General features: G+C 48.8%; 1 protein-coding gene across 1 annotated transcript in view; it reads right to left on the reverse strand.

Annotated features, from left to right (window-relative positions):
* Tollip (toll interacting protein) overlaps positions 1 to 12,622 on the reverse strand; it is a 29,270-nt gene continuing 16,648 nt past the window's right edge. The window contains exon 6 of the mRNA XM_026379991.2: positions 1 to 2,421. Within this exon, the coding sequence (XP_026235776.2) occupies positions 2,207 to 2,421 (215 nt within the window). The 3' untranslated portion in view covers positions 1 to 2,206. The remainder of the gene's footprint in view (positions 2,422 to 12,622) is intronic.

A 12,622-nucleotide genomic window follows, 5' to 3' on the forward strand; every position in this document is an offset into this window, starting at 1 on the left:
GACTTTATTTCTCTATTTTTGTATGGACCGTTTATTAAATAAGAAGACTGAAAAGTAAAAATATATTTTACAGTCAAAGAAAAATCTGGATATGGATTCCCCCACACACAGCAAATATCCAGGGACACACAGTTCTGAGACAACCCCACCAATACCCGCACAGCGGGTTTCAGCCAACGGCAGAGAGTCCATTAAGGGAAGAGACGGCCTCGAGAGGATGCGGCGTAATCAAACTACACAAAGTCCTTCTCATCACACAGAGGGCGAGGTGGAAGCCAGAGGGCACAAGCTCTAGCGCACAGTGGGCTGACAGGGCAGACCAGCCTCACTGAACACTGGGTGTGGCTTGCCATAGCCTGCATCCTCAAACACAGGGACAGGAGCAGCCAGACCCAGCAAGAGCTTGCCCCCAGCCAGGAAGGAGCCCGTGTGCGTCTGCCCTGACCTCTGCCTTTGAGCTGGGTCAAAACACTCCTTCCAAGCATGGCAACCTTTTACCAATACTGGACACAGGTTGCGACGTGATGGAGTGAACAAGAACTGAGAGCACGACACCTCCCACTGCCCCGGACTCCCAACAGAAGATGACACACAGTGAATGGAAGAAGTCCTACTTAACTAATGGCCTAAGAAAATGTGGTCTTTTTTTGGTCTATTAAAAAAATAAAGTGTTCATGAAAAAGAAAAGGAAGAAACCACAGGAAGTTCAAAGTCATCTTAAAACTGCCACTCTCCTCACATGAGTGCCAACCCACGAGAGCTGCCTCCATAGGCGCTGTGGTGGCAGCTCTGGGGCTGGTTCTGTGATGCTCTCCCTAGGACATGCCCAGCAACAACACATGCATTAGACAGACAGCAAAATTATGACAGGACCCAGGAGCTGCAATCATACCTAGGCCCTGGAGGTGGGTGCTGCAAGCCAGCGAGCCCCATGCCCAACCTGCTGAGAACACTGAGCCAGCTGCCTGGAAAGTCCTGTGCTGCCCACCACGCCCCCCTCACAGGCTCACCGCAGCCTGGGGTGGAGAATTCCAGCGGCTGGCGTGTTGAAGCAAGTGGTAGAGTCTATCAAAAGCACATGGATCTTCTCTACCCTGCAATTCAAAGCCTTATCAAAGGGGTACCTCCTCCTGCCCCGGTACCACCAAGCTGCCTCAGGGTTACGGAAGTAAACACTATAAACAATGCACCTGAAAAAAGCACCCGCAGGTGGCAGAATGCACTGTCCTCTAGTGAACCTCCAAATCTAGTTTTCAGAGGGACAGAGGTTGAAACTTAAGTACTTCCTCCATCTAAATGTTTCAGGTAAGTGTGAACTGATAGGGTTCACCTTCACACCTGTATCTCACAGCCAAAGGCTAGGCGCAAACACTTGAGAGAAGCAAAAGCAACTGCAATTCAACGCAAAAGGCAACACCGCAGCCTGGCTTCTCGGCACACAGTTTAAAGTGCATCACTGGTGACCTGAGTCGGGCCTACCGCCACATGTCACCCATTCAGCCCCAACAGCAATGCTCAGAACATGGGTCCCGCCACACTCCAGGGGGCTGCATGACAGACAAGTGCAGCTCCAGCCTAAGAGGTCTCCAAACACTGACCCCAGCTGGGTTTCCACTTCTGCCACCCACTGGACTACAGTCCTGGTGCACAGCATTTGCCTATGTCACGTCAGCAGCAGCCAGGGACCGGAACACGTAGGAGAAAAAGCAGTGCTGCACTCACTTCCCTCCCCAACATCAGGCTCAGTGGTGAGGGCCTACCAGGAGGAAGAGAAGCCCTGGCATAGCAACCACAGAGTCAGAGATCAGCCTCCAGCAGGCGAAGAGCACAGTAGACACTCAGCAATTTCTAACACCCTGGCAGAGGCAGCTGCTTTCTGTAAGAATGCTTTCCAGAACAGTGTGAGAAGGGGAGACACAGGTCCTCAAGCAATAGGAGCATGGGTCTGTGTAGTGACACGGCTGCCCATCACCCCCAACCCGAGATGAGGAGGGAGCTGCTCCACCCCCACCAACAGTCAACAGGACTGCCGGGAACTGAAAACCCACATGCATCTCAAGAACGGTGGGGAGGGTCAGCAAAGACGACCAAGGAAGGGGTATGTGGGTGGTCTTCATAGGAATCTTGTTGGGATGGTGACCCTGGGAAACCCTGGGTCACCAAGTCCAAAGGGCTGGTGGCAAGAGGCCATGAAAAACAGGCGGTTCTAGGACTCTTCACCCATCTGCAGCAGGGAGTTGATGGCTGCGTCCTTGTTCCCTCTCTGGGCTTCCAGCACAGAGCGGATCACCTCCCTGTCCATGTTGGGGAACATGTCCTGGATGGCCTTCAGGTCCTCCTCGCTGCAACGGGGCTGAGCGGTCACAGCTGGTGCAGGCATGGCCACGGGCACCATGCCAGGGCTGCAGACAGCAGGCATTCCTGAAAGCAGAAAATTGAGTGTGGAAGAACATCAGTGTCACAGAAGTGTGGTGTCCATTTCTGCTTAAGAAAAAACAACACACTTGCTTGGCTCCTGAGGGGACAGGTAACCTCAGATCTCCTTGAACACTGATCTGCAGGCATACCCACAGACCCAGTGGCCTCTCACACCCACCACAGGCAAGCTGGGCTAGATAATTTGTTTTCTTAATGCACAAAACCCAAGTCAGATGTCCCAAATCTCACATGAAGTTACCGCACAATTACAGGTGACCACACATTCTGATCCCCCAATACCTCAGGGACTCCCACTCCAGACGAGAATCCTGCCTGACAGAGGCCCCGACACAGGTCTCAGCTTGGAAATGAGCACATGCCCTCATCAGGTGTCTCTAGGACGCCCTCTGCAGTAGGGCAAGGACATTATTAATGAGGGAGAACAGCATGGCAAGCCCTCAACAGCCAGCAAGGCCACACATTGACCCCAGGACCAACACCACACTCACCAAAATCCACCAAGCAAATGCTCACGAGTGCCTTCAGGGCGGCTCTGCCACGGTGACTACAGCAGCTGTCACCTAGCCTCAGGGACCACTGAGCTCAGCCCTGCTGTCTAAGACAGGACAGCCCAGCCTGCAGGAAGCACTGGAAGGGCTGGGTGACTAACGACGACAGTTCCCTTTGAATTTCTCTCTAAAGTTACAAGGGGTCACAACGTCATCAATTCTTTAAGCTTTAAAAGTGTGAACAAGCCTCCCAACCAGATTCCAGGGAACAAACTTAATTTTAGGACACAGCTTTCCTTTCCCAGATAAATTCAGAAGACCCTAAAGGCCACATTCTGAGGCAGAAAAGGCCACAGGGCACTCAGAGGTGCTAATGGGTGGAACTGGGCTGCGTGACTGCATGTCTCCACCCCCAGCACTCTTGCCCAACCAGCCAGCCTACCAACAGAGAAGGGTCGCAGAAAACCACCACTCCCACAGCCCTCGGAACATGCTCTCCTTCACACCACACACCTGCCTAGCTGATCTGTGACACCTGGAGCTGTTCAGCTTCCATAACAAGAAGGGAGGAAACCACAGCAGGGTGTGGTAGTGCACACCTGTCATCCCAGCCACTCTGGAAGTTGAGGTGGGAAGATGGCAAGTTCGAGGCCAGCCTCAGCAACTCAGAAAGGCCGTGTCTCAAAATAAAAATGTAAAAAGGGCTAGGGAGCCAGGGGCGGTGGCGCATGCCTATAATCCCAGAGGCTAGGGAAGCTGAGACAGAGGATCTTGAGTTCAAAGCCAGTCTCAGCAATGACAAGGGCAACTCAATGAGACCCCGTCTCTAAATAAAATACAAAATAGGGCTGGGATGTGGCTCAGTGACTGAGTGCCCCTGAGTTCAATCCCTGGACCAAAAAAAGAAAGGGGGCTAGGGACGCAGCTCAGTGGTTGAGCACCCCCCAGTTCACTCCCCAGTACCGTATACAACAATAAAAACAGAAATGAAAATGAAGATCTTGCTGTTTAAGCAAGCAAGCAAAAACCACACGTGGCCAGGTGAGGATGACACAAGGCTCACAGAGCACAGACTGGATGTTGCCTGGCTCAGGCACTGGAGGGGCCCGCATGGCCTCACTTGGGCGACTACAGAAGCACGAGGAAGCCCATGTAAATGCAGCCAGCTATACATCTCCCTGCAACCCTCCAGGCTGACAGTATCACAGCGAGGCAGGCTCCGAGAAGCCCAGTTTATTGTCACCTGCTCTAGTGAATCAGGACATGTGAGGTGGCACAGCAACTCAAAAGCCTGTGGCACCTCAGGGATCAAGCTACAATGAACAGAATGAGCCTGAGATGACATGCTCCTCCCTCCTCCAGGGTGGACTCTACACACTTGACCTACATTTAACCTGTCACCATGATGGACTGTGGATGTGTCTAACAAACACTTGGTAAATCGTGAGGGCAGATTTTTGGGGTCTAGCTGGGGATGCTGTGGGGAAAGAATGGACAAAAGCCTTGGGGCCTTGGTGGTACACAAACAAGGTCCACTGTGGCTCAGGCAGTGCAGGTAGGGAGCCACAGGAGAGGAGGAAGGGCCTCGTGACAGCCATTTCCCCTGGCGCATTGATACAAATCAGCACTGTCCGACAGGGCAGGACCTGCCTCACTTAGCTACAACAGACACACTGTGGGGACCTGTGGTAGGCACATTTCAGCAAAGTCCGATTCTCTACTCAAACAGAAAGTTGAGAAGAGCAAACGCAGCAGTGTTTTGATCAAAAAGAGCTGGTGCTTAATGCACGAGCATGCAGAAAACACAGGCAGAGGCAAAGGCACACCAACTCACGTCACTTGTAGCCCACCATGACCTCACGAGGCGCCCAAATACACAGGGCACGCAACACCCATGCCACGGCCTCCGAGGTCCCCCTGCACAGGAGACATGGTGCAGAATGAAGCCTGCAGAGCACCTGGGGTAGGGCCACCCAGCTCCAGGACTGCTTTGTGAGCTCAAGGCTTGTTAGCCGTCCAACACAATGGAGCATGCCCAGAACAAAATACTATGTAATCTATGTAATGATGTTATGTCTTGAGCTTTCTAGTTGGTGGAGTCAGAAACACAGAGTAGCAGCCAAAAGGAAAAGAATTCTAAGCAACAACTTACAAGTTAATAAAAAACAAATCCTCCAGCAATGGCAAGGTGCTAAGAAACTCAATGAGACCCCTTCTCTAAATAAAATACAAAATAGGGTTGATGATGGGGCTCAGTGGTCAAGCATCCCTGAGTTCAATCCCCAGTACTCGAAAAAAAAGGAAAGGAAAGAAAAGAAAAATAAAAAGAAAAATGCTCACTCTAAATGGAACAAATCATTTATGTAGCATGTGCCACTTGGCTTCAAGTCCTCTGATACTGTGAACATGTGTGCAGAAGACGGTGATGGGCATCTGTGCAGCACCTGCTGGACTCACCAAAACAGGGCGTGGCCTCAGAGCTGGCTGCTCACATTGAAGCTGCCAGGTACCGTTTCTTCTAGATTCCTCCCTCACCTGCCCCAGGAACAGAAGAAAGGGGGAAAAGTGGATGCAGGCTCAGCTCTGCTTTTGTGCTGTATTGGGGGCATCAACACTGGTAGCTAGCAGCCCCAGGGAAGCCCAAGGATGCCAGCCACGAGGATAAGAGACTGAGCTGCAGGGAACAGCGGGAGCATCTCTGCTCACCTGCCTAGATCAGAGCACGCCAGGCCTATGGTGAAATGAGGCACGGGAGGAAACAGAAACTGCCACACTGGGAGGCCTGCTAGCGCTAGCCAGTGCAGGGACCCAAACCCTGTGTTCACACCCAGGGGTGTCAGAGGCCCAGCTGGCGAGACACCTGAAAATAAACTTTCCACTCAACTTTCTCCACACCACATGGAAAAAGGAAGCAGAATAGCAACACAAAGGAGTAGGAAAGTTATAAAAGGTCATTTTCCCCCCAAAATAGCACATGGGTGGCTGCTGCCTGCCCCTCAGTGGCTCACAACCTCATGGAGCCCCTCTGTATCAATTAATGGAGCATGCAGTCTGAAGCCTAGGACAAGCAGTTGCCAGGGGCTCCCAAGGTTAGGGGCACGGTCACCTTTTCTCCCCAACTTGTACACATGGGCAGGTGGCCAAGCAGCAGCTCCTCCTCTCCCCACTCAGATCACAGACTCCCCCAGGACCAGCAGCAAGAGGAGGAAGAAAGTGCACCCAATCCCCCACAGGTAGGACCTGCTGCTCCTCACAAGTGGGAAACACTTGAGGAACTCGCAGCAGGCTGGTGTCCACCAAACTGGCTCTCTCGGTCCACTGTGTATCCCCAAGGAAGGAGCTCCACAGCACACATCTTCCAGCACTTCACCTCAAGAAGGCTCTCAAAACCAGGTTAAAAGCCCCACTAGAAGCATGTGATCAATCGTATCGGTTAACTATCTGAATCTGAAGGAAACTAATCTGGGAATCAAAATGCTCCTTTATTTAAAAAGCACACACACATAAACTCTTATCTTCAGGCTATAACTGACGGCCAGAAAGCTCTAATCACATTTCCCTTTTCCACCCTCACCTCTCTTCAGTGCTGTGGGGTCTGCACTTCCAGGAAATGCAGAGGGAAAAGAACCTAAAGGGGACAACCCAGTTCTGATGGGCTCACAGTCTGCGAGTCATGGGACACCCCGGTCTTTTAACCAGTGAAGTGGTTGGTTCCTTCCAAAGAACAGGTGGAAGGGTCCGTGGCTTTCCTCCCATGGTCTGGAAAGGCAGCAGTGGTAATTCTGACTTCAGAGCCTCAAGCACAGACACTGACAGGGGATTTCAGGGCTGGGTCCATCAGCACACAAAGGCAGCTGTGCACCACCCCCTGTGTACACGGCAGGTGAGGGATGACAGGTAGCCAGGGCTGGCTGAGAAGTCGGCCTCCCCATTCCTGCTCTGCTTCCTGCAGGGCTGTGTCTCATCACTGGCCCGAGAGTGTGCACACATGCTGACAGCCATAGCCGAGTTGGAATGACGCATGGCATTTTTGCCAAAATACTCCTGTAGGAATATTTTTTGTTGGTAGTACAATAAATAATAAAGGCAAACTTACATCAATTCTATCCAAATGCATATTTTTCATATATGTTTCAATGATTTGTAATGCCTTTCTTGCTTCAGGCGTTAACATTCGGGGTGAATTTGGATCTGATGGACCTTTTAGGATATCAAATAAAGGTCCCAACTCTCCTGTTGGTATGCCTAGATAAGGCCTTATCCAATTTATGTCTCCTAATAACTTTTGAAAGTCGTTAAGTGATTTGAGTTGATCTACTCGCATTTGAATTTTTGGTGGACGGACCATGGTTGAGGATACTAGAACTCCCAAATAATTAATTGGAAAATTTAATTGTACTTTATCTATTGCTATCTCTAGAATATAATTTTTTAATAAATTTGTAAGTGTGGCATAACATTCTAGCAATGTGTTTTTATCTTTATGTGCTAATAATACATCATCCATATAGTGAAATATTTGTAGTTCAGGATTTTGATTTCTAAGTGGCTGGATTGCTTTGTTAACATAAATTTGACACATAGTTGGGCTGTTAGCCATCCCTTGAGGGAGTACTTTCCATTCATATCTCTGATCAGGACCTTCATGATTCAGTGCAGGGATAGTAAATGCAAAACGTGGACTATCCTCAGGATGAATTGGAATTGAAAAAAAAAAAAAAACAATCTTTAATATCTATAACTAAAACATACCAGGTTTTTGGCAAAGCAGACAATTGGGGAATCCCCGATTGAGCAGGTCCCATAATAACCATCTCATTATTAATGGCTCTTAAATCTTGCAATAATCTCCATTTACCAGATTTCTTTTTGATGACAAAAATGGGAGTATTATGGGGAGATACAGAAGGTTATATATGTCCCTCCGCTAATTGTTGTTTGACCAGGTCATGGGCTACTTGTATCTTTTCTTTAGTCAGGAGCCACTGAGGAACCCATATTGGTCTTTCTGATTTCTAAGTAATTTTTATTGTCTCAGTGACCCCTTCTGAAAACCCAATCCATGTCTATTTATTCCTTGATCTATTTGACTTGGTGCTGCTATACCTTGTTCTTGTTTTCCTAATCTTTTTTCTTTCCTAAAACCTTGTCTAGCCCTAGTAGTGGGCGCATTAGGATTGATGTTATTTGTTAATGTCAAACCTAATTGATCTAGGACATCTCGTCCCCATAAATTTATGGGAAGATGATCCAATACATAGGGCTGTATAGTTCCTTCACATCCTTCAGGATCCTTCCAATCTAATACCATTGCACTTCTATGGGGATTAGTCGCCACTCCTAGGCCTCGAAGCGTTTGAGTGCCTTGTTGTAATGGCCAATGTTTCGGCCATTCTTGATGAGATATGATGCTAAGGTCTGCACCTGTATCCATTAGCCCATTAAATTCATGTCCTTGAATATTTAGTTTTAGCATTGGACGAGAATCTAAATTTAAAGACAGCATAGCCCAATCTACACCTGTGGAGCCTAATCCCCTGGAACCTCTTTGTACAGTACGGCTGGAAAATTTATCATGCAGGCTGGGTATTATCAATAACTGTGCTATTCTATCTCCTAGTGAAATTACTGATATACCTCTTGGAGAACTAGCTATAATTTTTATTTCACCTTCATAATCAGATCAATTATCCCAGGACTTATCATTAAGTCCTTTTAGAGTGGAAGAACTGCGTCCCAATAATAAGCCTACTGTTCCTAGGGGAAGAGGTCCTTTTATTCCTGTGGGAATGATTTGAACTCCCGTCTCTGGAGTTAGTACTGCTCTGGCGGACGCGCAGATGTCCAACCCTGCACTCACTCTGGTTTGTCTGATGAGGGATCTAATGGATAATGTGTCCTGGGCACTACCCTGATGGGGTTGCTGGGTTCCTCCAGTGCCCCGTATATTTGTGGTTGTGGGCCCCGGAGATTGGGCCCCCCTGTCCGTTTTTTGGCAATGAAGCCCAATGCTTTTCTCCACGATATCGTGGGTAAACACCTGGTCCTTGTCCATTTTTTGATAATGGAGTACCCTCTATGGTGGTTTGAGAACGGCATTCATTAGCCCAATGTCTCCCTCTACGGCATCATTGGCAAATACCCGGTATTCTACCTCTTTGATACCTAGTTTTGTTAAACCCTCCTCCTATGGGGCAACTCCTTTTAAAATGTCCTGTTTGTCCACAATTGTACCATGTTTTTGGCCTGGCATCTAAAGCCTGTTGTACTGCAGCTGCCAAAACTTGCCCTTGTTCATTAATATCTCTACATAATTTAATATATGTGTTTAAATCTTCATGTTTCCATGGTCTAATGGCCTCCTTGCACCATCTGTTTGCTTGCTCAAAGGCTAGCTGTTTAATTAATGGCATTGCTTGCTCTGTATCCCCAAAAACTCTGGTAGCTGTTTGAATAAGCCTATCTACAAATTCAGCATAAGGTTCATTAGCTCCTTGTACTACCTTAGATAATTGACCTTGTAAATCTCCATGTCCTTGTAAAGTCTTCCATGCCCTCACTGTATCTGCAGCAATTTGTACGTATACGCCAGGATCATATGCAATTTGTTGCAGCTGACCCTCATAAGGTCCTTTTCCTAACAACATATCTAGATTTCTCTGAGGATAACCAGCTGCTGCATTTCGCCTAGCCATCTCCTTGCAAAATTCCTCATTGGCAACCTTCCATAACAGGTATTGTCCTCCATTTAGCACAGCTTTGCACATACTAGTCCAATCTGCTGGCGTCATGTTCAAGTTGTTAATGGATTCGACCAAGCTTACAGTGAAGGGTGCTTGAGGACCATAGGTTGTTACAGCCTCTTTTAGCTGCTTCACTGTTTGGAAATCTAAAACATGGTGAATTCGCTGCCCTCCTGCCTGTTCAAATACAGGGCATGCTAATCTTTGAGGTCCTGTCTCAGGATCCCATCTATCAACTACAGGGGTTGAGGGCCCCGTAGGCGGAGCTGTTGGTTGGACACTTACGCCCTCTGGTGATAGAAAGGTGTTAGTAGCAGCCTCCTGTTGTAACTTTTCCCCTGATGGCTTTTTCTGCTCTAAACTTTCTTCCCCTTTCTGACTATCTCAAGAGGCCTCCCCTTTTTTCTGATCTAATATGTCTTCTACCATAATCTGAACTGAAAAGTTTGGACTAGGCAAACAAAATCGTATCATCATCCACAATGGCAATGTGCCAACTGGCAGAGTTCCTGGGTTTTTCTTTTCCCTGTCCCTTAAATCTTCACCATGATGGTCCCATTGTGATATATTCAGCAACTCCTCCTTAAAAAGCCATGGGCTACATTTTTGTATTGTATCAACATATGCCCTGACTCTCTTAACATGTACAGCATGGCACGTGCATGTGTGCACCTCACCCAGAGTCACGGACATGAGTTCTTCACAACAGAGACTTTGCAGCACAAGCTTAGAGCTACAACAGTGACAAAAAAAACATCAAATGAACTGAATATACAGCTTTGTATTTTCAAGGCAGGAGAGGAGTAGGAATGCACTGGAAAATATGCACTTCTGAGAGTTGACTTTGGAGAAAAGAAAACCCTGATGTAAGTGCTGCTGCTCCCACCTGATCGGCCCGAGACTCTGGATGACTGTAGTGGATGGCACCCTCCCTCACCCAGCAAGTGCCAGCTCAGGAGAGACAGTGTTGCCTTCACAAACATTCAGGAATGATCTGACTCAGGGGACACTGGGCATCAACTTCTATCGGGACAGGGCACTTCAGCATCAGCCAACACTACCAAGTTAACTAAGAATGGACCAAAACTTCCAGAACCTAGGAGAAGCAGCTAACTCCAGGATAGAGGGAGGGAATACATACGAGCTGGGTCCTTCCAGTGGTGAAGTACTCAGAGAAGGTGGAACACATCAAAAGGACAGAGTGTCCAGACTACAGCCAAACCTGGAGTCATTGAAGGACAGTACAGTAACAGACTCCAGCCCAGGGAGCAAAACCAACCAGGCCCACACGGCTACAGCTAAGTCAGGGGACAGCTCAGACTCACGACAACCAGGCAGCAGCGGTGACCACGAGCAGACACCAGGAGGGTGTCCAGGCTCAGTCCACCCATGTGCAAAGGTAGTTATCTCATCTCCCACCCACACAAGCATGGAGGACTAAGCAGCAATGAAGAGGGAGGGCAGCCTTCCAGGGCAGAAGCTGGGCATACCCACAGAGGTGGTGGGCGAGGGGCAGCACAGCCCTGGGGCAGATGGTGGTGTCACAGGGCCTGCCACAAGGTCCTAGACACACCCAAAAGTCTCAGCCCAGGGACTGGATGTTGCCCTGAGATGTCTGGTGGGGTCTCATCAACAGACGGCACCATCTGCTCGCTCTGTGGCAGACCCCAGCATGGATGCTGTCCTGAGCAATGGGAATCCTTACTTACAGGAGATGCACACTCACTTGGGGGCAAAGGTGGGCACCAGGAGGCTATAGTCTCCAAAGATTCTGGCAAAACGTTCTTTTTTTCTATTTTTTAACTTTTCTACAAGAGAGTATTTCAAAATCTAAAAGTATATGTCAAAAGTAAAGTTCAAAGTCTCTGTTTATAAAGAAACATAGCCTTTCCTAAAATAAACATTTTACGGCAAACTTTAAACACATTTGCAAAAAGAATAAAGGATAGGAAGCAGAAAGATAAACAGGTCAATAGCTTTTCTTTTATCCAGAAGTTGATTTCCTATTAACCAAATATGTTCTGGTGATGGTAACTAAAGCAGACACAATAGTGTCCCCACAGAAGATGTTCAGGTCCTGACTCCTAGTGCTGTGAATAAGGGGGCCACGTTTGGAAACAGGGTCTTTGCAGATGTACTTGAACTAAGATGAGGCAGTGCTGGAGCAGGCTGAGCCCTTGTTCAAGACAGGAGAAGACACCCCAAAAGGCGGGGAGGTGGGGAAGCCCATGCAAGGGAGGCAGCACTGGAGAAGCTGGGAGAGGCAGGAAGGACCAACACCTCCCCACCCCCCCTCCCACCCCCCCGCCCACCAGGGGCCTCTGAACAGAGTGGTCTTGCCACAGCCTATTCTGGACTTCTGGCCTCAGAAATTGAAAGAGAACAGATTTCTGTGTTTTAGTTCCCTACCACCTCCCACCTGTGGCCCTAGTTGCAGCATCCCTGGGACATGAAAAGCCTGTGTTCCCTACAAGTCCTTGCTCCTGTCCCAGACCGTCAACTCAGGATAGCTGGGCGACAGAAATTTCACATAAACAGGATATGATGCTCTGGATAGAACACGGTGGCAGCCCAAGTAGATGCTCCAAGGACAGAGCCCTCCAGACCTCAGGGCCCTGATGCTGAGTCTGACAGGTACCAAACTTCCATCTGGGTCTCTTGAGAAGATGAGGTTCCCTGCTGAGACACCCTCTCTGTCCACTTGCCAAGGTTCTCTCCTTGAGCTCTTGATGACCATGGCTGCTTTAAAGCTTCTGGATCACCCTGGGCAACTCTGTCAGCCTCATGCTCTGGTCTTGGCAGACATTCCCGACACTGCAAGAGTTCTGCCCTGGGCTCTAAAGACCGTTGCCCTAGGTTCTCATAAGCAACTTCATCAAGGTTGAAGTCCCTAAGCTCTACCCGCTCTTGTCAGGGCTGGCTTCAGCACATGTAGGGGCTGATGAGCCCCTC

This window comes from Urocitellus parryii, chromosome 4 (assembly GCF_045843805.1).
Source record: "Urocitellus parryii isolate mUroPar1 chromosome 4, mUroPar1.hap1, whole genome shotgun sequence".
NCBI lineage: Eukaryota > Metazoa > Chordata > Mammalia > Rodentia > Sciuridae > Urocitellus > Urocitellus parryii.